Consider the following 26,197-nt stretch of genomic DNA (forward strand, 5'->3'; position numbering starts at 1 on the left):
GATCTATGAAGGGATATAGACCATTAACCTGGTGGAAGGGTTGGCTATTCTTGCTGCTCTTGAGAGAGCTCATGCTTTGGGGTGGAGAAGGATAATTTGTGGATCTGATTCCCAGGTTTTGATCAATTTGCTCATTGAATAGAAAGTGGTTGATGTTAGCAAACAGTTGGCTAGGGTTGTCCAACAAATTTTGTGGGTTTGTTCTCTGATGGAAATGGTGACTTTTACCCATATTCCAAGGGAGTGGAATAGGACAGGTGATTGTTTGACGAAATGGGCTTTTGAGCATGCTGAGGGATGGAGAATTGAGGACTGGGAGTTGGTTCCTTAGATGCTCCGTCTTAATTTAATGAGTATTCTTGATGAGGATAGGGCTAAGAATGGTGACAACTGATGGTGTTGGCTATTTTATCTTTGTTTGGTTCGGTGATTTTGTGGGACCTCAGTCCCTAGCATTCTTTGTAATGTTGCTTTTTGATCTTCAATAAAGTTTACAATGTTGTGATGTGGAGCCTAATAAGATTGATAGGTTATTCGGCATGGTTTCTCCCCAAATTATCTCTTTGGAGGTTATTAAAGAACTTAGCTAGTTTTACTCCTTAAATAAAGCTGAAAAGGTAGATCCCACTATATATATATATATATATATATATATATATATATATATATATATATATATATATATATATATATATATATATATATATATATACTCATTTATTTTCAAAAAAACATAAACAAGAAAGCACTATTTTTATTATTATTATCTATGATAAGTTTTTCTTTTCTTTTTCAACTTTTTTTAATGACAACAATACTTATAAAGATTCAATATTGTTCTAAACCAGAATATGATTGACCAGGGTGAAAAAATAGTTGTAGTGAATGAGAAGACCCTACTTGAAGGAATGGTTGATGCTATGCTTGAAGAACTTAATAGTGGTCAATGTTTTCCTGAGGGTAAATTGGCTATTGGGGAACCTAGTGTGATGGACAGGGAGGAGTGCAGTGGTAACCTGGAATTTCTCCATAAGGCGAAGATGAAGGCTGACATATCCCTTGTGGTAGACACTTGGATACATAGTAAGATAAACTCTTTCAAAAAGATGGTGTGGGACCTGTAATCCAGCCTAGAAGCTGAAAAAAAAGGATTGAGTTGGAACTGAAGGTAGGGATATCACTGGTAAGATGTTGGATTATGAGGCTAAGTTGTGCCAATTGGTCAAGGACAGTGGCAACATATAGATATGATCGCTTTGAGCTTATATGTTGCTACTAGCTTGGGAAGGAGAAGCATGGAGGAGATAGTTTCCCCTATGGATGCGTTGTTGAGTGGGGGTCCTAGTAAGCATACGAGGCTAAGTACCAAGAAGGCTATTGAAGCGGCCCTGGGTTCGATTGCGAAAGACTCAATTGAAGAAGTTGTTATTATTGGAAAGAATCTAGCCAGAGTTACTAAGGAGTTGGTTTGGTAGGTTACTTTCTTTCTAATCTTTTTTGGTTTGACTTCAAGGTTTGTGGTCTTGGTCTTTGGTTTTGGTTTTTGGTGCTAGGATTGTGCGCTAGTATTTTGTAGCTTTTTTCACTTGGGGGATTTTAATTTGTTTGTAATTGTATCTATTTTCAAGTTTATGGTCCTTGTAAAAGTTGGTTGTTATGTTAGTACTATGAACACATCTTTTATGAATGATTGATTTGTATGGGTTTTCAGGTCCCCATAAAACTTGTTTTTATTTAATCCAAAATTATATATTGTTCTAAACCATTGCCATGAAAGGCTGCCAAAATCATTAAATCATAGAAGTTAGCTAATAAATTTTAATCCTTACACACATTTGAAAAAGTAGATCCCAATATCTATATATGCTCATTTATTTTTGAAATGTTTTTTTACCAAAAATAAAATAAATTGTTTAAAAAAACATGAACAAAAAAGCACTAATTTTAAAATCTATGATAAGTTTTTTCTTTTTCTTTTTTATTTGTTTTTTAACAATAATAATACTTATAAAGATTCAATATTGTTCTAAACCAGAATGTGGATGAGAAAAAAGTTGTAGTGAATGAGAAGACTGTGTTGGAAGGAATGGCTAATACTGTGCTTAAAGATCTTAATAGTGGTCAATGTTTTCCTAAGGGTAAATTGGCTATTGGAGAACTTGGTGTGATGGATGGGGAGGAGTGCAATGGTAACTTGGAATTTATCCATAAGACTAAGATGAAGGTTGTAATCTCCCTTGTGGCAAACACTTAAATATATAATGATATAAACTCTTTGAAGAAGATGATGCAGGAGTTGCAAACCAACTTGGAAGCTTAAAGAAAAAAGGATCAAGCTAGAAGTGAAGGTAGGGAATATCCCTGGTAAACTACTAGATTACGAGGCTAAGTTGCACCAACTGGTCAAGGACAATGGGCAACATATGGATATGGTTAGTTCAAGCTTATGTGTTGCTTTTGCTAGCTTAGGAAGGAGAAGCACGAAGGAGATGGTTTTCCCTATGGATGCTTTGTTGAGTCGGGGTCCCATCAAGCATACTGGGCTGAGTACCAAGAAGGCTATTGAAGTGACTTTGAGTTCGACTACGAAAGACTCAAATGAAGAAGTTGTTATTATTGGAAAGAATCTGGCCAAAACCGCTAAGGAGTCCGTGTAGTGGGTTAATTTCTTTTTTTCCTTTTTTGGTTTGACTTTGAGATTTGTGGTCTTGGTCTCTAGTTCTAGTTTATGGTCCGATAGCTTTTTCCCTTTGGGGATTTTGATTTGTTCGTAATTGCATCTATTTTTTAGGTTTCAAGTCCTTGTAAAACCTAGTCATTATGTTGGTACTATGGACACATCTTTTATGAATGCTTGATTTATATGAGGATTCGAGTCCCCTCAAAACTTGTTTTTACTTGTTCCTCCCCAAAAGAAATGTTATGAACCATTGTCATGAAAGGCCACCAAAATCATCCATGCTACCTACTACTAACTTCTTTAAAATAACATGAACATGATTAAACATGTCTGTTGAAGACAAGACTAGGTTGTCTAGTCAACTAATTCATTGTACATTCATTCCATTTAAAGCATATTGAGCCTTGTAGAATACAAAATGGGTTGAAGTAGGTCTATTTTTCTTAACATTCTCAAAAAGATATTTCACAAAATAACTAACATATCATATTGAAACTCCTACTCGCAGTGCTTTGATTCAATCATAGGGTCCTTAGAAACTGTGGCATGAAGATTTTGCATCTAGTTTCTACATGAGCCTTCTTGAATTTGCTTTCTGATCCCCTACACACTTGTCCTTTACAACTTGGTCACTTTCCATTACAACCAAGTACTGTTCCTCCTCCAACATCTACAATATCTTCTCCAACATCTCTCATTCCCTTTCATTTCCTCAATTTTGTATTCTTTGCTTGTACTAGTACTCCATACCAAAAAGGACTTGAAAGTTTGGGTTGTGCCCTCCACAAACCCTCCTTAGTCATCAACCCTACTCCATGATCTGTCATTACAATGATAGGCACCATTCATCTCATCCATTGAGGTTGTATACATTTTTGCATGACCCATAATGCCTCCTCCCACAAGGTTAGTTGAAGAGCCCAAACCAAAACTAGAAAAGAAATATCAAAACTTGTCCTAAACTTATACTCTGTCAACATAAACTCTTCTCCAAAGATTAAAATCACACATTGCCAAAACCGCGGGTCGTCGATAGTAAAAAATGCTCTCATTCTCTTGTGGCTTACTTCTCCTCTAAAAGACTACATTTGATTGAAAGTACAAAAAGAGAAATTAACCTCCATTATGTGCATGCACAATACTTTGCAACTAGACCACCTGCAAAAAGAGCATTCATCTAGATATAAATAAAACTTTACCATATGTCCAACCTCTATCTCCAAGGCTTACACATCTCATTTTCCAGAGGTTTCCAAATCAAATATGATGTTGGCCAATGTTTTCACACATCATCTTTCGCATATCAAATAATGATGGAGCAAAAGCTTCCCATAACCATACATGGATCCTACATCCCCTAAAGCGATCAGTACCATTCCACTTCATTTTTACATTAAGGGTCACATAATGGTTCAAAACGGAGGAATAGCTATCAATTAAATTTAAATTTATTTCTAAAGATAGTCCTCAATAGTTTCTCACTACATTAGGTGTTTTAATCCATAACACTTTCCATTAGTTCTTAAACCACAAGATTCCATCCATCAAAACTTTCTCCCCCAATCCCACAAAAATCTTTAATTAGTTCCTCTTTGGTATAGTCCTTCAATGACACTCCTATATTTGACATGGCATTAACAACTTCACTGCTTTTCTCTTCTCTACACATGAGTGATTTTAAGCTCCTCAAATAGACTTGACAAATGTTTAATCTTGCAAATGTACTTGTTTAGATATCACAATCCAAATGCCCCTTTTACAATATCATTGACAATAATTGATGTATCCCCTTCTAGATGAAGCATTGCAACCTTTTAATCAATTGCCTTTCTAATAGCTAAGAGGGCCACTTAAACTTCAATCTCATTATTTGTCCCCTCCAACAAACTTCTTGCATGAACATCAAAATGTTACCTTTCCAATCTCACTACATATCTAACTCATGACGAGCCTCAATTGCCTCTTGGCATCCCATTAGTTAATTCTAACCAAACACCTATTTTACCTTCTACAAAGAAGATCTCAAAGACCCATTAAGAAGCCGAAAAAAATAACACACTAACTAAAAATATATTAAATAAACTAAAAGAAGACAACCAATATACACCTACTTAAACTACATTTCAAAGTAACAATTAAGATATCCACATAAATATTGTTTATACATATATATGCATATTAAAAATTAAAAATTAAAATAGAAACTGGGCTAGAGATCGTTATGGCATATAAAAATAAATTGAAGAGTATCAGTCCCTCCATAAAACCAGGTTCTGATTATTTTAAATTTAACCATGGTTAAACATTTAACTGGAGTTTTAAAATATGTCTACCTGGTGTGATCAACTCTGACGGCATACGGCGCCCGTTGCGGGTTGCCAGTTGCCAGTAGCCGTAATCGCGGCAAATGCTAATTAAATTCAACCTATCTCTTGGCATATACCCATTGTATATACATCCACAGATGCATATTTGAAAATGTTAATACATCTAATTTCTCCCTCTTGATTTGTCAGAAGTAGAAGCAAATTCAATCATTTTGAGTTTACAAGTCAATGTGGTTGGCGTTGGGCGGAGAGGATTCTCGTGGGTTCCCAACATGCTCGGAGGATAACACGCTGGAATTTGAGCAAATGCCTAATAAAATAAAAAAACTCGATAATTATAATAGCAAAAAGTAACAGAAGAAATGAGGTGGGGAAATGGTGAAAGAAGGGCGGGTAGCTGTGGGACTGGGTACGTTGTTAAAGAACTCCACGACGAAAAGGGTGTTAGAATCTGGTCTCAAAGTTTAAGCTTGACCCGTACTTGTGGTGTTTGAGGAAATTTGGTGGGGCTGTGACCCTGTTTGGGGCACATTGTAGCTTTGTTTTTTAGGAGGGCCCATTTGATGATTTGTGTAGTGGTCCACTTGGAGTTGTTAGTGGAGAAGCTTCTGCAATACTGAGAGGAAATTCAGAATTTGATGAGTACTGGACCGGGTCTCTTTTAAGTTTCTCTGATACATATGGCCGAGAGTAATAATAATAACTGATTGTACGGTGTGATGGGTGGATAATATTGGGATCCTGGGGGGTTTAAATAATAAGTGACTGGACCTTGTGTCTATAAACTTGCAGCATGGCAGATTGCGTATGGTTGAAATAGTGCAACAATCCTCTGAAGAAGTAGATTTGAAGTTTGAAGTCAAATTATATAGATCTGTATGATTTCCTGATGTGGAATGGATCATGAGGCATTGGGGCAGGTGGAGGTGTTTTGGCAAACTGGTGGTTACAGTGCATTTGGATATTTAGCTAGAACCAGGTGCAGGTGTTGTTTGAACAGTAAGAGAAAGATGGGGGATGATACACTTTGTGTCAAGCTACAGGGATAGTGATATGATTGATTGGTGACAGCCTAGGGTTCTTCTTGGCGAGTTGGTGTGGCATGCGTGGCTTGATTTTGGCTGGAGATATTTTTAGAGCAGTTGGTTGTGTTTGATTTGGATTTTTTTGGATTGGTTAAGCACAGGATCGGTTATTTTGTAGATTGTTTTGTTTCACAGTTCGGGTTGGAGTGGTGTTGGGATTGAATGATTCTAGTATAGAATTTTTGTCCTCCAGTTGGGCTGGATTGTTTCTTTCCAGCCCGGGTTGGATTGGTCTGGTGGGTATAAGAACATGTAAATTGCAGGAGCTACATGGGAGGTGATCAGGTAACTTTCGAACCGTCAATAGGTTTGCTTGATTTGCCAGCTTTGCTTTTCAATTAATAGGGCAATGAAGGGCATCCAAACCTAATGCTGTAGGGTAGTCCTGTAAATGCGGATATTAAGAGCTAGTAAGGAGAGTAGGAAGGATTCCTGTAGCTCTCCTAGTAATTGTTCATGATTTCTATGGCACATTCAAAATGGTCGAAGTGGGCTGCTTTGCTATTACTGCTGGCGATAAGCTTGGGAGTTGAATGCAGAATTTCAGAAAGTGTTGTGTTGGCAGAAGGTCCTGGTCAACAAGAGGGGTTTCCTAATAGGGTAGAGAGAACTGCCCTTTTCAACTTGAGGTCATCCTTGGGGTTGAGGAGCAGGGAATGGCCGAAGAAGGTTAATCCTTGCACGGCATGGAAAGGAATTGATTGTCAGGCAGGGAGGGTTGTTGGTATTAATTTGTCTGGATTCAAAAGGACTGTAGCGGGTTCAAAGAATCCGCGGTTTTCTGTAGAAGGCTTGCAGAACCTTACGTTTTTGCAAGAGTTTAATGCTTCGGGGTTTGCATTGCCTGGTCCTGTGCCGTCTTGGTTTGGCCAACTTACGTCATTAATTACATTGGACCTCAGCTCTGCCTCTGTTAATGGAGAACTTCCTCCTTCGCTCGGCAATTTATCTAATCTGAATGCTCTTGTTCTGCCGCGGAATTACATTAGAGGAACTGTTCCCTCCTCTTTGGGTCAACTCTCGAGATTGACAATTCTGGATTTGTCATTCAATAATTTGACTGAAACAATTTCTCCATTCTTCGCTAATTTGAAGAACCTGACTATGTTCGATCTTTCTGGAAACAAATTGCAAGGACAGATTCCAGATGGCATTGGAAATCTTACAAAGCTTACACGGTTGAATTTGGCAAGTAACAATATCAGTGGTGACATTCCAAATCAGTTGGGGGATCTCCTTTTGCTGGATGACCTTGATCTGAGTTCAAATGCACTGTCTGGTTTCATTCCAAAGGAACTTGGAAGGCTTCAGAATCTGACAAATTTGATTCTTTCACACAACCATCTACAAGGCCCAATTCCAGCAGAAATCTTCAACTGTACTGCACTCCAAATAATTCGCGTGGATCGAAACAATTTGACAAATCTACTGCCAAGTTCCATAAGAAAATTGGTAAATGTTAGGAATGTGAGTCTGTCTCATAATCAGTTCTATGGCAACTTGCCACCTGAACTTACAGGTCTACGTCAATTGACTGCTTTTGATTTTTCAAATAATTTCTTTGAGAATAAAATACCAAATGGTCTTTCGCATGCAGTATTGCTCGATGAGCAAAACTGTTTACAGGGAGTAGCAATGCAGCGGCCCCTTAAAGAATGTCAATCTTTCTATAATGCAAGGAAGCTATCATTTTCTGGTTCTGGGGAAACAAGCCCCCCTCCTACACCTCAAACAACAGTTGAATCCTCTGGTGGAAATAACAAACATTTAGGAGCAATTTTAGGAGGTGCATTTGGGGGCTTGGGCCTTGTCCTACTCGTGATTGCGGTAGTCTACATGTATCTAAGGCATGAGAGAAGTGTTGATCACAGAGAAAGGGATGTAAATCCCTCTGTCAGGAGAGCAGGTCAACCCACGGTTGGAATTACAGTTAACTTGTCACGACTGGGAGAATCTTTTGGTTATGATCAGTTATCTCGAGCAACTGGAGAGTTTAGTGCCTCTAATCTCTTAAAGAATGGGCACTCAGGTGATCTGTATCAAGGCCTCTTGGAGGGTGGTGTTCCAATTGTTGTTAAGAGAATTGCTCTAAACACATTCAAAAAAGATGGATATCTTTCGGAGTTGGATATACTGGGAAGGGCCTCACACACAAGGCTTGTACCTCTCTTGGGCCATTGTTTGGAGCGCGATGACGAGAAGCTTCTTGTTTATAAATACATGCCAAACAGAGATCTTTCTTATGCACTTTACAAAAAAGCCAGTTCACCAGAAGATACATTACAGTCGTTGGATTGGATCACACGTCTCAAAATAGCCATTGGGGCAGCTGAAGGTCTCTCATTTCTGCATCATGAATGCTCACCTCCTCTCGTTCACAGGTACTTTTTTTTGGTATTGTATTGGATTAAATAATTTAGGGAACAGTGATTTTGTTTCAAATATGTGTAATCCCAGTTTTCTTTTCATTTCAGTTTGCATTCAGACATGCTAGAGCTCATTGATAAGTCTGAAACTGACCGAGGTTCTATATGCTATAAAATTTAGATGGGTTTGTCCAATTTCCTTAGTTTGTACCTCTCAAATTCTTAATTACACAAAAGATCAGAAAATTTATCCACACTGAAAAAACTTTATTGGTGTAGGCCCAGTAAGTGTTTACATATATGCATACAAGAAAGATCTCCTGGAATACTGTGTTCTTGTCTTGATTTGTTGTCAAAATTACTGAAACTGTGGATTAGGGTGTGGGTAAATTTGATCTCTCTTGTGGTCCCTCATTTGCCAGTGCTGCTGATGTTAGTTTCCATGGACCAGCTAGGACCTTAACTGTAGACATCCCATTCGTAATCTGGGGTGCTCTACCACTGAGAGGCTACCCCTTTTACAGCCTGGAGTATGAATTGTTTTCCCAAAATCTTACCCTGCAAATTGTTCTTATGCTACTAGCTATTTTTTGTTTCTCTCCCCAACAGGAACTACTGATTCACAAGTCTTATCAACCACAGAATCCAGTGAGCAGTGCCAAATTTCTCCATGGATTGCTCCTCCTGCTCCTTTCTCTGTCAATCCAGTTAAATTTACTTAAAAATGGGAACAAAGTTTCAGTCTTTGGACTGTAGAAATCAAGATTTCTCAATTATTTTGCACTATGGACATGAAAGGAATAGAATGCAAGCATGCTTGACTAATGAAATGGTTAGATGTGGCATGAACTAAAATTGTCCATTGAATGACATCATAAATACTGGGAGAGGTGGCTACATGTTTTGAGTACACAGAAGTGGGACTAGGATGTTTCCAGACATTAGGAGAATTTGCCTGAAATTTCCTTCCATACCCTGTGGCAGAATTTTAAAATGACAGAGAGAGGTGAGATCATTTTCTGCTCTTTGATAATGCTAAAATCTGAACTATAGATGTTATGTTTAAGATAACATATATATATATATATATACACTGGCCATCTCCATCCCGTGGAACAGCAAAATTTCTCCAGGCAAATATAAATAAAATGTATAGCTTGTGAGATGCGACACTACTATCCTAGAACAAGCAATGGGCAGTATGTAATTATCCTGTATAGTTGTGTAGTAATCATAAATTTTACGTCAAACAGGCAATGCTGAATTTTGTTTGTCTCTAATGAGAGCTAGCGATTCATCTTATTGTTTGACAATTATGCAGCATATTGTTTAGGATTGTTTTTAAGGTTATTTTGTTGCTTGTATTTGTTGAATGAATTAAAACAATGGGTACCTGCTTTTCCTAAATTCTGGTTCTGTGCATTCACATGTAATTTCTCAGCTGTAGATATAATATATTGATAGTGCTTGTCCTTTGCTGGATTTGCAGTTTAGATTGACAGTCTGAATGTCCTTTCAAGTATATACCTTTTAGTTTGTTTGGCAGTTGTGTTAAATGTTTAGTATTTTACAGGGTGCAGTTACCCTAGGTGTTTAAGCTATCATAATTTCTTTCAGAATGCTCAGTAATGTCGACTTGTTTATCACAGGGATGTTCAAGCAACTAGCATCCTCCTGGATGATAAATTTGAAGTACGGCTTGGAAGCTTGACTGAAGCCTGTCCACAAGAGGGGGAACCTCCCCAAAGTGTTCTAGCTCGGATACTGCGGATATCACAGTAAGTACACTGTTTTCCTATTCTCTTTTCTGATATGCTTAGTAAAATCTTATGTCATGCTTAAATATTTGTGCAACAGGTTTTTGCTTTTGATTGTTCCACGTTTTGTTAAGCCCAGAAATTCTCTAAAGCTTTAGGCAGGGGATTGAGTGAATCTTTGCTGTTGGCCCATTAAATTTATACATGGTATTGATGTTGTCTGATGTGATACATCCGTATCAGGTTTTTAAATTTTTTATATGTCACGGTACTATTTGCAAATGCATTGTGCCAAAAAGCTGTCTTCTAAATCATTATTTGTTGGGTAAAACTCAATGAATCAGTTTTAACTGATTTTAAGTTTTAGCGGTAGTTGCAAGTATTGGCAGAAGTCTTCTTCAGTGTTAAGCAATTTCTCTCTCTCCAGTCCTACTCATGGACATTGTGGATTGGCTTGGTTCATGGTTATGTAAATTAAAATTTAAGCATTCATTGGTAAATGCCCACATGAGATATTGACAAATTTTAGAGCCTTTGAACCTATCTGTAAGTTGAATGTTTGAGCTTTCTGGCTCTTGCTATGTTGGATTCACTGTTGAGATTTGTAATTTTGCTGTATGAAGACTTTCTTTCCAGAATCTATGTGTCTGGTGTCACAGAGATGAATTTTCTCTTCTCTGTCTTCATATGATCATTTCAATCTATTCTTCAAGTATATTTTCTGATTGTGGTAGTAGACTGTAATTTCTTATTTGATCCAACTTGCGATGAATCATGTTGACTAGGCCTGATTTTGGATTTGGATTTTGTCAGCCACAGCTTCTCCACAAGTTCCTCTTCCCTTCATTACTTTTCTGATCCCAAATAAGCATCTTCATTTCTCAAATATAAATATTATCAGCTTAGCTTTTCTTATCCATATGTCAATGAGAACTTTTTTATGGACCAGAATTCAGATTTCTCCATATCCTTGATGTTATGCTTTGAGTTTGTCTTTAAATTTGTTTACAAAGTTTCTATGTGCTCTAGTACCATTTAGACAATTTGTTTGCCATAGTCAATAAATAACCGAAGAGTGAGAAATAAAACAGATATGGAAGACATTCTTTTTTATGTTTATTGTCTTTCAGTGTTCAGATGTTACAGAGACAAGAATCTATATGTTTTAGTCTGCAAATGCTACTTTGGCTGCATTAACAATGGAACATTTGATGCATTTTCTGATCTTTATATTGATAATATTTTAAGACCATTGAGATGGTTTTCGGTTTAATTTCGGGATCAGTTCACTAGAAAATGGAAAATTTTGGATTACCTTTTTTAAGCAATCTTTTTTATATCTCTAGCTGTTATTTAATTATTAGCATTCTCCTTTTCCTGGGATTCACATAAACTTTCTAGATGGGAATCTGCCATTATCCTTTGAAAATATGTATCGTGAATTAGTTTGTATCACATACGTAACTTGTATCTTTTTTCTAGATTTCAATGAGTATTGTAATGCTGCTAAATGTTTGTCGGTGCACAATGGAAGCATTGCCATTTCCAGATCTCCTTTAAAGTGATTATTTACATTTCTGAGCTTTTATGGATGTTTTTTTTTGTAGACAGCGATGCTAATTGTAAATTTTATTATTCTTTTAGTTAATACGAGTTATAATCTAAAAATTGGTGACCCAGAAATTAATATTATAGTGTTTTTTATTCTCTCTTCTAACAAGCTCTTCTGATTGGTTGCTTCATGTGCAGGACTTCCGAGCAGGGAATGACAGGTAAACAAGGGCACTGTACCACTTTTATTTATTTTATGATAGTTGGCATTTTGGAGACAATAAAATTGATACACTATAAAAAATGTTATTGTTTACCTCTTTTCTTAACTATTTTTGTGAAGTATGTAGTAAGCTAAGATGAAAAATGAATTATAAATAGCTATAAATGTTTTTTCCATTGCACCCAGTACTGCTGTTACCTAAAAGAATTATTTAAATTGGTCAAATGCCAATTTTGTTTTTACACGTGGCATATAGCTGGACAACTAACATAGTAAAGTTTGAATTATTCATAATGTAGGCTGTAATGCTGCTATAATTCTAATTGTCAGTTATGCATGGTATCTTTCTAAAATGCCCTGCTACATTCTCCTTTATGGTCAATTCGTTTTCAACAATGCTCTTTTGTGGCTCCATACATGTTTTTGGATCTTGAGTTTTGTGTATTTGTCTCTCGTCTTGTTCATTGTCATTTTGCTCCACCCATATTTGTATTATGTTTATTTATATAACATTTTTCAGTAAATTTCAAATTAATTTAATATAATTAGAAATAATAATGTAATTATTTATATTTATATGTAGTCAAATTTAAATTGATTTAATAAAATTTTAAATGTTAATGCAAAATAATTACAGTTAGAACGAATGTTTGTTGGAATGGGACAATCTCGGCTTGTTAGATAGAGCTTTGGTATTGGTTGTAGCATTAGATGGACTACTGGCAGAGTTTTCTCCGAGTCGCAAAACTGGCCAAGTTTTCTAGCTTGGTGAGTTTTTATGACTTTTGATGGCCCCAAAAACTTGCAGAATTTTTGGCAAGAACTTGTCGAGTACTTGCTGAGTTTTTATTAAAAACTCAGTCATAGTTTTATAACAGCAGCTAAAGGCAAAAACGACTCAAATCAGTTTCATTTCTCATTTCTTCACTTGTATTTGCTGAGAGGGGAAAAGTCTTCCAAACATTTAGAAACTGATTTCAATCGATTTGAAGTGGACTTGAGTCAGGTTTGAAGCACATTTGCAGCGGGTTTGGAGCACAGTTTTTGAAGAGGATGATAGCAATGATTTGAAGAGGCAGGCTATGGAGGAAGGTGTGGATTTGGTTTCACATTAGATGACTTTGGGTTGAATGAGTAGTCACAGCTAGTACCAGGAGAAGCTAGAGGCAGAGCTATATCTAGGATTGAGGACAAGCCACAAACTGAGTTAGACATACTGAGCAAGAGGGCAATCATGGCCAGTGCAGACTTCTAAGATTACACCCTCTAGTTTTACCTCTCCCTTAGTTTTTATTAGAGCTGAGAAGAGGAAGATGTAATTGGAATGATGTATTTACTTTAGTTTTACACAAATTATTTACTTTTTTGCTTCCAGCCACAAATCTTCCTTAGGAGAATGGGATCTTGTACCCACTTTGTGTTTAAATATATCTAGACTAAGCTTGTTCGTTTTGTGTTCTCATTTATTGACTCATTGGATGTATCTTCTCAATGAATTTTGCAAAAAAATGCATTTCTTATTAAATATAATCAATTTTTTTAAGTTGTTGAGTTTTTGCCGATATGGCCGAGTTTTCCCTGAATTTATTTTTCAGACTTTGGCGAGTTCTCCAACTATGGACCATTGTAGAGTAGGATGATGCAAAGAATGAGAGAAAAGCGAGTAAGGCAAACCATAGATGAAAAACTTGCAGTAAACTCGGGGAGTAGAGAAAAATTTGTGAGCTTTTCTGCTTGGCTAGTTTTTACGTTTTTTTTTTCTTGCTGGAAAAACATGCGGACAACTTATGAAAAACTAAACCACAACAACTTATAAGTATTTTGACGTTAAACTAAAAGCAGTGTAACACTAGTATTGGGGTGCATTGGGACAAGGGGACGCTAGGACGAGTTTTCGGGACGAGGGGAAAATGGGCCTCATTTTCAGGACGGCGGGGGGATAGCTAGGGGATGGGCAAGTGGTGGACGGGGTAGGTAGGGGTGTTGTATAGTATACGTATAGAACTTGAAATGCTAGTTATGAGACGATGTTTCAACATAACATACCAAATTAAATATTTAAATATAGCAAATTTGCAACATGAACTAGAACCATTGAACATTCAACACAGTAACGTATTGCATACACAATAGTTACATTCAAAAGTCAAAATTCAAATAGAAATTCAAGTACTCATCCCAGCAGTGCCATGGTTGCAGAATGGTGGAGGTGGGGGTACTTGGGTACTCAAGTACCTGTTGCAGGGACGTCTCGGGAATGGGTACTTTGAGGTTTGAGAGGGGGGTGCGAGTCCTCGTGTTACACTAACTTAAAGTTTCATTTCGTTTTCTTGAGTTCTTGTGTGTTGCTCAAGCAACAAAACACCCTCCTCCCAAGCATATGCAAGGTCATCTACAAGCATTGTAGTCGATTTGAAGCACATACGATGGGGAAATTACATTGATGTTTTAATACTCACCTTATTGATCTCCCTCTTGTTTCTAGACGGGCAGTGGAACACTCTTTCATCTCTTTTGTTGGATCTAGGTTTGGAGAAACTTAATAATGGTGTATCCTAAGTACTTTAAATTGCTTTAGAGTCTAATGAACAAGATTTGACACCATTTTTTTAGGATGAAGGTCGAGCCACAACTAGTAGTGTGAGTGAGGATGCACAACCACAATGGACTTCTAGGACTAGATCTCTCCCCTAGGTTTTACTAGACCTCGGAGGAAGAAGATCTAAACTGTTTGATGTTGTATACACTTACAGCTTACAAAGATAATTTACTATTTTAAATTTGCTTCAGACTATTAGGCTACTAGCCATCAGTATTTCAAATGAGGGTGTTATTTTGTACACAATTTTCATTTAAATATATCTAGACCGAGCTTATTTCTCTTGTTTACTGGCTCATTAGATGCATCTCCTCATTGAATTCTCCCTCCCGCCCGCCCCACCCCCCCTCCCAAGAAAAAAAAAAATGCCTTTCTACTTATTTAATCAACATTTTAATTGTGGAGCTTTCTCTAACTTCTTTTTCAGAACTTGGCGAGTAGTTGCTGAGGCCAAGTTTTTCAACTGTAAGGAAAACTACGGTGTTTGTTCCTACTTGGGGAAGGAAGTTTGTGGTATCTAAGAGGCTTCTTAATTAAATTTCTTGAAACTTCCACCCCTGGTAAAGATCTGGCTTTGCTGTTATGACAATAGGTTCTGTCGATGGTACTGATGCTTAGCTGCAGGAGATTGGTACTCATTTCATAATAATAGGATGCCTTTTTTTACTGTTTGAGTCTCTTTCAGGAAGGTGCCTTCTCAAATCTGTTTCTACAACCTTCATCTAGCATGTAGGTCTTCGAAGATGGTTCAACTGTTGGCAGAGAATATTGGTGTCGAACTTGATTCTGGCTAGGAAAGTTTGTTCAGTTGTTTCGCTAGGAACATTTGTTATTGATCTTTCCTGCTTTGTTCCATGCTCTCTTAGCATCCATTCTAATCATGGTTGTTAGTTGCAATATTTGGATGGAGGAATTGTCCATGAGTTGCTTTAGGTATAACTGGATTGGGCATAAAAGTTCAAGCTTTTCTTTTAAGCAAGTTCTTCAGAGGGTCAAGGTTTTGTTGGAAATGTAGGTTCCTAAAAATGGTACCCCAAATGAGGAGAATCGTGAATGTTTCTTGTTCAGTCAACAAGAGGCTCCGTGCGGGATTTATATTATTCAGTCTAAGATGTATGCTTGAGTAGCTACAACCCTGTATGTATTGTTCTGCTTGTTTTCATTAATCAAAACATGCTGCCTGATATGAATGAGACATGACTAATGGGAGAAGTGTTTCGGAGACATTACTTCTAATGGGGAGTTTGATGCCTATAAGTACTCCTTAAGAAAAAAAAATGGCTCACAACTTGGAAGCAAAAAAGCTTAAACTGGAAGCTTGAGAAATGATTGGTGAAGGTCGCTAGCGGATGATGGAAATCCCCTTTTTGGTAGGAGTACGAAGTTGTCTGCTGCAAATTATTTAGTTGTCTTTTTCATGTGTTTTTTTCTTGGGTTTGCCTGTTATAGTTTCTTGCCTGCATAGCAATATTGTCGTGGTTTAGGTCTGCTCATTGTCTATGCATTTTTGCTTAGTGCTGGTTTGCTATTGTGGTTATCTTTTTTGATGGAATTATTTGTTCTTATCCAATTAATCTAAAAACCATAAAATGTATCAATAAATATTATCCTCTTAGTTATATATCTGATCAAGCTGCAGCAGATAGTAAAGCAGATCGGACAGGAAATAAATGATGTAGTTGTTAAACTCTTCCAAACTTGAATTTACCAATGATGGCGGCAGTATATCAACAAGGTAGGCATGGCAATAGAGGTGAACCTTCTTTGGAGGATTCCACAACCAAGATGTCAATTGTGACCGGGTCTTGAAAAAGGCTTAATGTGAAGGACTTCTGGAGAATTTGTTTGTTTCATTCAGGAGCGTCAAGATTTGGAGTTGAACAATATTAACAGATGTTCCTACCAAAGAGCCATGACCCAACTCAAAACTTCTACATTACCGGGTTTGTACCTTGAGCCTTCAAACCTGGCTCTGATGCAATCTGGTACAAGTTCACTTGTGAGTTTGTGCTGGTTGCGCACAGGGTGCATGCTTACCACTGTGGGTGCACCTGGGTTCGCATACCTAGTGATTACTCGGGCGAACCCTGACCCAGAGTTGAAAAATTGGCCCCAAAATTGAGTTAAAACATTCTTTTTTATTATATTTTATTCCTAACCCTAAAATGCCTTAATGTGAGGCCTTCAAACACACCTTCATTTCATTTTTACCTCTCATTCTGCTATCTCAATATTTTTCTTTCCATCTTGTCAGCTTGAAGTGAGGTGATTGTATTTGAAGGAGATTGATTGTGCCCTATGATGATTAATGAACATTGTACATTGAATCATGTTTCACAAATGACATTTTCATATTGTAATTAACTCACTCAATTTAATGTTTTTCATCAGAATCGTGAACATAGATCAATGATCAATGATTTTAATTTGTAACATATATCTTTGGCATTGGGCATTGGTCAATGGTCTAGCATTATACTATGAAATGATTTATTATCCTATATATTTCTCTTTTTTTTGTATATATAATGCATACACACACACATGTACACAAACCCCTAATGTTTTTATTGCACACCCACAGGTTCTCGTAGCCAAATCTGTCCCTAATCCCAAATCAGTAACTTCGTAAAAAATCCTTTCCATTTATTTGAGACAATTAAATATCCATGTGGGCCCAGCTTAATATCAACAACACCAAAATCGCTTTATAAAACCTATTCACTTAGGGTTTGGAGGCTGTCCAGGAAACCCCCTAAATTAAATCCAGGCATATTTCAAATTGTCCAAGCCATGAAAATCTACAATTTTCTCTTCAGACGTGCATCATTTGCTACATGTTTCATTGGAATCCATACCACAGACAACATTTTTTTGGGTCTAGGAAAAGCTTCAATGGAAACTTCTGTAAAGAGTTCACTACTTTCACACTTGTACATATTATTGAAGTGTTAAATAATATTTTCGATCTTTCTTTAGCACAGAAATAATAATTTTTCGTTAAGAAATGTGTGCGAGTTCAACATTTCATCTTGCTGTTGCACAACTAGTTCACTAAAGCAACATTAAAGAAGATAAGTTAACAGCATAAAACTGATAACCTTCTTTTGCAAAAGTTGTTATGCCTAAGTATATGTTATATTATCAAGACTTTTAAACTAGAATCAAGTGCAAATTTTGTACAGTTGTTCCCATCAGGAACCCTTTTGCAAGCCCCCGAACATACGGCTTCAGCAATTACATTAGATATCTCTTCAATGGAGGCATTTTTGTAGGTTTTGTATTATATAAGTTGCTGGCACTTGGGTGATATTCACTTGTAGAGACTTCTGGTAGGTAAATTTTGTCTACAAAATGAAATGCAATAAGATGTGGTGAGTTTCCTATGCTCCGGTATATTATATGTGTTGGTTTCTGTGGTAATAACTGCAAGAGATTTGGAGAAGAACTTACAATTGCGTAGGAAAAATAGTGTCATTTGAAGCAGACAATGTGGGAACGCTTGTGGTGAAGTTGGAGTTTATGTGGTACTCAGAGAGAGCAGGTTAATGATCCAGAAGTTGAGAACATGGTAATGCAAGCAATCAAAAGTGATGTATTTATGTGTTCTACAGAGTGTTTGGTGTTGGTAGTGGGTGCTATACATGAAAACATTAACTCATTGGCAGTGTGAGAGTGAGCAACAATAGCTAGATACAATGTAATTATTCACGCGGAGACATCATGCCCGGTGATGTGTGGGTATGTTGATGTCATAATATGGTCAGAATATAATTTTACAACTCTCTGTATTCCACATATTGGGTGCAGTTACGGTTAGTTGGAATTCCATGTGTATATCCATATGTATTACTATTATCGTGTGTAAAGATGCCAAGATTGGACAAGGTGTAAAATGTTTGTGTTGGATAGAACATTTGTTGGTGTAAGACTTTAGAGCAATCGTAGATGAACATGTTGTAGATTGAGATTCTGTCAAAGGCCTTGTTGTATTGAAACCTTGATTTTGAATAATATAACCATGAACATATTTTTCTTGACAGCTTTTCTCCTGTAAAATTGTAAATTTTTGAGTGTTGTGTAATCTTGAGTGTATGCATAATGTTCCATTTACTTTTGTCAATGTTATAGAGATTTTGCAAATAATTTTGTCTATTTTTAGACCACATTATCCTGACTTCTGTTGTCCTGGTCCATTGGTTGTATCCAATTTCAGTGAAAATCCCAACATTTGGTATCAGAGTACATGTAATTGTTTGGGAAGTCTTGATGCTGTTGGGAATCCAAACCCTAATGTATGTAGTGGTTAACTTTACAGTAGTTGGCTTGTTGCAATTCATCTATAACTAGTAACAAATGAATACTTCGAATTATGAAAGATTTCATGAGCAGAAAAAATAGTATTACATCTATGACGAGCACACCTAGGTCTGAGAATAAATTTTCAATAGTCATAAATTCTTAACAATGGAAGTTGAAGATGGAAGATCTATAACAAGTAACAAATGAATACTTAGAATTATGAAAGATTTCATGAGCAGAAAAAATAGTATTAAATCTAATGATGAGCACATCTAGGTCTGAGAATGAATTTTTCAATAGTCATAAATTCTATGGAAGTTGAAGATGGAAGATCTACAACTAGTAACAAATGTTTACTTCGAATTATGAAAGATTTCATTAGCAGAAAAAATAGTATTAAATCTATGAGTAGCACATCTAGGTCTGAGAATGAATTTTTCAATAGTCATAAATTCTATGGAAGTTGAAGATGGAAGATCTTCTAGTGGAAAGAGACTAATAGGCTGCACTATTTTCTTTTGCTAAACACTCAGGTACATTTGAATAAGATTGGATTAGGAGGCTAGAAATACTAGCTGATCTTATATTTAAGATTTTGTGCTTTTGAATGAGGACTCTGAATAACAGATTACCAATACGTTGTGGAAGAAGATAGTAACGTTATAACAGTCCAAGAGTTTTGTCAATAAATATAAAAATTGTTTTGAAAAATAAGATGCAGCATTTGAAAATAAAAGGAGAGTCAGTAACTAATTACTTGAACTCTTCTAAGCTATTGTTAAGTTTCCTTGTGTCATTAGAAGTTACAATGGAAGAAGAGGGCAAGCACATTGTATTACATTATTTACTTAAATACATTCTAAGCAACTAGCTCAACAGATAGTTCTGAATATTATTAATTTCCATATAGATACAATATGGGAATTTCACATGCAACAGTAATAAAGAAAAGTAATATGAACTTAATGACAATATCAGTAGCTCACAGCGATAATTTTCCTTACTCCCAAGTTATTATTTTGATGATAATTTCTACTTGCTAGGCCCAACACATGGCTTGCCCATGGAGGAATCAAACACAACAGCAATCTTCTAACATATGCTATATTCAATCGATTCTCAATCAAGTTGATGGATTTCACCATAGATGGTTTGATGTCACTTTGACCTTAGTGCAACTCAGAATCCAATATGCTTTTATTAACAAATTAATCACTATAATCTGAAGAAGAATTTGGATTATTAATATTTGGAATTGCAGATTTATAGTTATACAGCTAACACTGCATAAGAAGGAAGAAGAATTGTGACTTTTGAAAATGAATTGTCACCACTTTAGATCTTGCAATGAATGAATGGCATCATTGTGATTCTTTGGAATATTTTCATCTTATGCAGATTAGAAAACACCGCTGATATAGATCAATTTTGACCCCCTGATTCTGATATCAGCCAAATAAGCTGCTAGAATTATGTGCTGTTACAACTATAGATAACTGTCTCTTTGAGAGCATTGACAAATTATCCAGATAATCATATAATTATTTGAGATGCCTATCAACTTGAAGCTCATATGCAATCTTTGGGTTGATCCCCCCAGTTTGGATTAGAGATTTTTATCCACTAATATGGTAGTAATGTTGCCATTGAAATTAGAGGATGTTATAAACATTTGTTAAGGGAAGTTAGAAATAAGTCCATGAACTAAATTTCTTCTATTGTAGTTGTTGAGTCTAAGGATCTGAAAGGTCAGAGGAATGTGGATAAAAAGTTCAAGGTTAATGATTTGTCTAAATCTCCAAGTAAATTTTAAGTGAAATATTAGAATTGTAGCAAGAAAGATCACATCAAGAAGGATTGTTCAACTATGACGAATATTTTAGCGATGCCTACATTTTGACTAATGTTGTTGGCTATGACTTTTGGTTGATTGACTCAGAAGCATCCTTATCATAGGACACTTCATAGGTACTGGTACTCAAAATAAAAGTGTAATGAAATTCATTTTTTTCTCATTGATGACATCTCCTTAAAGATGGCTGGTGTAATGTGTCCAATTGAGAATTTACTTGATTTACCCTTAAATTCCCAATCAAGGTTTGAATTTCACTTGGGAATGGCAACTTATAATGTTCCCTACTGGGAGAATACTGGTTCCCAATGATTAATCATACATCTCTATGCATCAAGCCAAGATAAGGAACAAGCATTGATACATACTTAAGCCCTAATTGCTTACTCATCTCCTAATTACTAACGTTAATAAGGATGGTAGAATTACTATGAACAGGACACAGAAACATTTTACAAGTGGGCTTCACAAGTTATTTACCCATATTGATACCTCCCAGCATGCGAGCAAATTACTCTGCCACTCCCTTCACAAACTCCCAGGCCTCTTAGTTGTTTTAGCGAGCAATTAAGAAATTAGCTAAGTACATATTACTGCTATTTATTTATACACACAAATGCACTTATATCTCAATCTGATATAATTCTGATTTCCTCATTGTCAATGAGTATATATAATACTTACGTAGATTTTAAATCATTCAGAGATATAGGACATTCAGTTAACATATGATATACTATGTAAGAGTTCTTTATCCCTTATAAAATATATACACATATGGATGAATATCTTACGTATCATGTATATGTAATGTTCACATATGAAATATAACACATAATTCTGGTGTTTATATATATATATATATATATCATTTTGATTTGATTTATGTTTAAAATTTATATACGTCCATAGAATATATTATAAATAATTTAATTTAACAGATACCTTTATATACATACAATACATATTTCCAATCTCATTATTATAACTAATTAATATTGCAATCTCATTATTGGATACACACACACACACACACACACACACACACACACACACACACACACACACACACATACTTCACGTGTTTCTCTCTCTCTAATCGTGTATGCTTAATACTTTTTGCATCCTAGTGATATCCTTCTATACTGGCCCATAATACCTTACTCAACAATGTGAAGAGAAAATAAATATGTGCATGGTAATTTATTTGTGTTCTCTTCTTATTGCATAATATTCAGACTGTCTGTTTGTACTAGTTTTAATCCTCTTCCTTGTGTTCATGATTACCATAGTCCCTTGTTAATACTGAGTTTTTATTGTGAATGCCGACTGAATCAGATTGCTGAGTAGATGCTTATCCCTCTTCTTTATTGGTCATTATTTTCTTTTTTCTCTTTTTATTTACCCGCTTACCCTTTCTGGGATCCTGGGCTTTAACAATTTCCTAGTGGATGTGAGTACAAGTGACACATCCATATTGGTATCACTACTGTTCATGAGCAATGATTTTCAAGATAAAACTTTAGATGAAAACTTTGTTATTTCATTACATACGGTAAGCAATATTATATTGCTCACAGTCAGAACATTATTTTGATGACTGAGTCACTTCCATATATATATATATTTCAAGTTTATATTGTAATTTGTTTTAAAATTATAATCTAACCATTAAGTCCTCGTTCAGAAAGGGGAGATTACAGCTGGTCAAGGAAAGGTAGGGATAGCCTTCATGGAAAGAAGAATAAAAATGCTTTTGAATGCTCTGCATATTCTTGGTTTGGCCAGAAACCTTATGTCTATGATCAAGATGAATGACGTTGCGATCTTGCAGGAGTGGTATAGTACTCTATTCAGGGTTGTGGCATCTTGATGGAAATTTGAGTGAAAAAGGTTTAAAAACCTTGGTAAGTAAACAGAAGGTGGATGGAATAGTTGATTGTTGGTATTGACTTCTGTGAACATCGTGTTTTGGGAAAACATAATAGAGTGCGGTTTGTCTCTGGAAGCACAAGAACAAAGGAGATTTTGGTGGTTATACATGGTGATATTTGTTTTGTCTAGGACACTGGCAATTCTCTGCTCTAGGTATTATTCATTGAGGACTATTCCAGGTACTCGGGTGTATTTTTTTAGGAGAGAGTGTGAGGTATTTCTCAAGTTTAAGGAGTTCGGGGCTCTTGTTGAGTATTAGATTGGTAAGAAAATTCAAGTGCTTAGGACAGATAATGGTGTTGAATTCTGCTTGAAGAAGTTTGAGATATTTTGTACACGTGTTGGAATTTTGAAACAAAGCAAACTCCTTAGAATCTTTGAATACTTCCAAGATGAACTTGCATATCGATTATTCAATACACTTTAGATAACCTCCCTATTGGCAAGCCTTTGCTTTATGTATTATTAATTAACGACTATTCTAGGGTACTCTTGTGTCTTTTTTAGAAGAAAGCCTGAGGTATATCTTAATTTTAACGAGTTTAAGGTTCTCCTTGAGCATTAGATTGATAAGAAAATTAAAGTGCCAGGTCAGATAATGGTGGTGAGTTCTGCTTCAAGAATTTTCAAACATTTTGTAAACATTGTGGAATTTTGAAGCAGAGGATTACTCTTTAGAACCTAGGACAACTCCTTAGAACCTTTGAACACAACCTAGACAAACTTGCAAATCAATTAGTCAATACACACAAGAAATGACCTCCCTTCCCCTCTCAAATTTTTATGTTTCTCCATATGATGCAAGAGAAGAGCTTACCCTATTTTTAAGAAAGCATAAGATCTCAAATGTAGATCTTTTGAAGAGGACTAGCTCTAGATATATATGCCATGAAAGTTTTGACCATGGAGATAGCCAGCCTAAGCTAAGAGATTTGAACATATAATACCAAAAGACAAATATGGTATACTAAAGCTATTCATATCAAAAGGATGCAATGTGCATTAAAGAAATTTAATGAGATGAGATTGCATGTAAGACACAAAGAGTGGTTATTTATAAGATACCCAACAGTACACATTCATACAATCATCTGCTAGTCGCTCAAACAGAATCGTTTTAGTTGGATTGTTGTAATAGCCAAGTATTGTGATTTCTTTTTCCAACTAACAAAGTAATAATTTTAAAATCTCAAAAAGGGTTTGGAAAGTAATATTTTCAGGACTGCTTAATACATTACAATGTACAACTTTCATCTCCTTCTATATTCCTTGTTCTGTACACCCACCATTCATATGTTCCATACCCTTCACTCTGATTTTTCCACACACTGACTGGCTGTTTTCTAGTATTCCTCTTTGTGACAGTGCACATTTATTTTCTTGCAATTAGTTTTTATTATTTTATTGCTTTAGTTCACACCTAGGATAAGCCTGCTTAGGTGATACTTAATAATGTGCATGTAATTTTGTAGTGTGTGGCAACTTGTACCGCGTGTTTAATCTCATTTATCCTACATTGGTTGTGTCAATCTATTCAAAATAGATTGAACAAAATTACAAACACAAGTTATGCATGATTCAGTTGTGCTTTTTTGTGTTTGGTTCATTTTGTTGTACTGCCGTTTGACATAAAAGAAAGTAAATTATACTGACTTGACATAGGAGTTGTGCATCTGATTATGGTCATTGTATATTTTCTCATGCATTATTTATCAGCTGTTCTGCTCTTGACAATTTTCTGAATTTTAGCAGGAACCCCTATTGCAACATGTGCTTATGATGTGTACTGCTTTGGAAAAGTCTTAATGGAGTTGGTATCTGGTAAATTAGGGATTAGTGGATCTAATGATCCAAATGCATCTGCTTGGCTAGACTGGGCACTGCCATTAGTTAGTATATATGAAAAGGAATCAGTAACAAAAATTGTAGATCCATCTCTTATTGTCGATGAAGATCTTTTAGAAGAGGTGTGGGCCATGGCTATTGTGGCTAAGTCATGTTTGAATCCAAAACCCTCAAAAAGGCCACTCATGAGATACATACTGAAAGCTTTGGAAAATCCTTTAAAAGTTGTCAGAGAAGATACTGCCAATGCATCTGCACGCCTAAGAACATCTTCTCGTGGGTCATGGAATGCTGCTCTGTTTGGCAGTTGGCGGCATAGTTCTTCCGAAATTGTGGCCATCCCAGGGCCTCTCAGAGAAGAATACACTCAGAAAGGTCTTTTAAAACAGGCAGGAACTGCAGGTTCTCAAGGTAGTGGTCAAGGGGGTGATGTATCTTCACATAAAAGATTGTCCAATGAGATATTTCCTGAGCCAATGGAGGAAGCAGTGGTCCAAGCATCGAGTACGGATATAGAGAAACAGGATGATTAGGCATTTATTCTTTTGGAATAATTCATGACAGGCTCCCCATTTGAGGGCCTGCTGTATTGGTAGATGACTGAATACTGATAGGCACATGGCTATTTCACCCTTGTGCATCAGGATGGAGGATACTGCTTTGAATTTTCATTCCCATCTAACAAGTTCCCAGAATTGAAATTTAGGGCAGTTTGAGGTTTATTTCTTGATGCAGGAGCTTCTGAAAGGCGTGTTCTAGAAGCAGGGTGCATGATGAAACATGGAGTGGTTTACTTTAATGCATTCTTGGCTATCTTGAATTCTTCGCTTGTCAGCATATTTTATGTATTTCAAGCCTCATCTAGGGCTCCACATGCAATTGCCTATTCACCATTGTATTCTTTTTTCCCTGCTTATAGTTCACAGGATGATTGATGTAATTCTATTTACCTCAGAGTTCCGACAGGTTAGTCTGACAGATTTTTTGTTTTCATGAGCGAAGTGTGAATTACATGATGAATTATAAGCTGGGAAGCATGTGCAAGATCCAACTTGAGCTATGTATAATTGGTTCTATCTTGAGGATTTGATTGTGAAAAGTACTGCAGTGTCAGGTTATGCACTAATATCAAAAGAGGTGCACATAGTGAATTGATGCCACATTCAAATGCGCTGAGATGTTGGGCCAGAACAAGCATTACACTGTATTAACCTCACTAGGTTTTATTCGTAAAGAACTGACACTGGCAGACATGCAGTGACACACATATGCTGTCTATATCCTTTCCACGGGCCCAAAGCATGGTATATTGTTAAAGATTGTATTCCATTTCTGCTATGGGCAGGTATGCCTGATCCAGATGAGTTTAATCAAATGCTTCTGCTCTTCACATGAATATTCACATCATACAGTTGACGGCTGTTGTGGTATTTGCATGAAATTTTTACGTGAAGTTGATTTTCTTATTCGTTTCAAGTACTTCCAAGCAAATTTCATGGACTGTTGATTGAATATCTGAAGTGCACAATCAACTTTCAATGTTTTCTTGTACTAACTTGTGGTCATAGGTGCGCATCTGAGAATGTTTTGTGAGGCAGCCAGAATGAGGTTGCACTATTTTTTCTGCTATTCTTTTTATATGATAAATCCTTAAATTCTTCACGCACTGGGAAAA

The 26,197-nt window shown here is 36.1% G+C and overlaps 1 protein-coding gene across 1 annotated transcript; it reads left to right on the plus strand.

The window, feature by feature from the left end:
- The first annotated feature begins 5,379 nt into the window (after positions 1-5,379).
- Positions 5,380-26,197, plus strand: LOC149550849 (Leucine-rich repeat protein kinase family protein). Its single transcript, XM_089786428.1, has 4 exons — positions 5,380-8,473; positions 10,108-10,236; positions 11,965-11,987; positions 24,430-26,197. The coding sequence occupies exons 1-4, from the start codon at positions 6,549-6,551 to the stop codon at positions 25,053-25,055; spliced, it is 2,703 nt and encodes a 900-aa protein (XP_089642554.1). The 5' UTR covers positions 5,380-6,548; the 3' UTR covers positions 25,056-26,197.

Source organism: Cupressus sempervirens, chromosome 6 (genome assembly GCF_028749045.1).
Source record: "Cupressus sempervirens isolate cs-2001-9-10 chromosome 6, ASM2874904v1, whole genome shotgun sequence".
Classification (NCBI taxonomy): domain Eukaryota; kingdom Viridiplantae; phylum Streptophyta; class Pinopsida; order Cupressales; family Cupressaceae; genus Cupressus; species Cupressus sempervirens.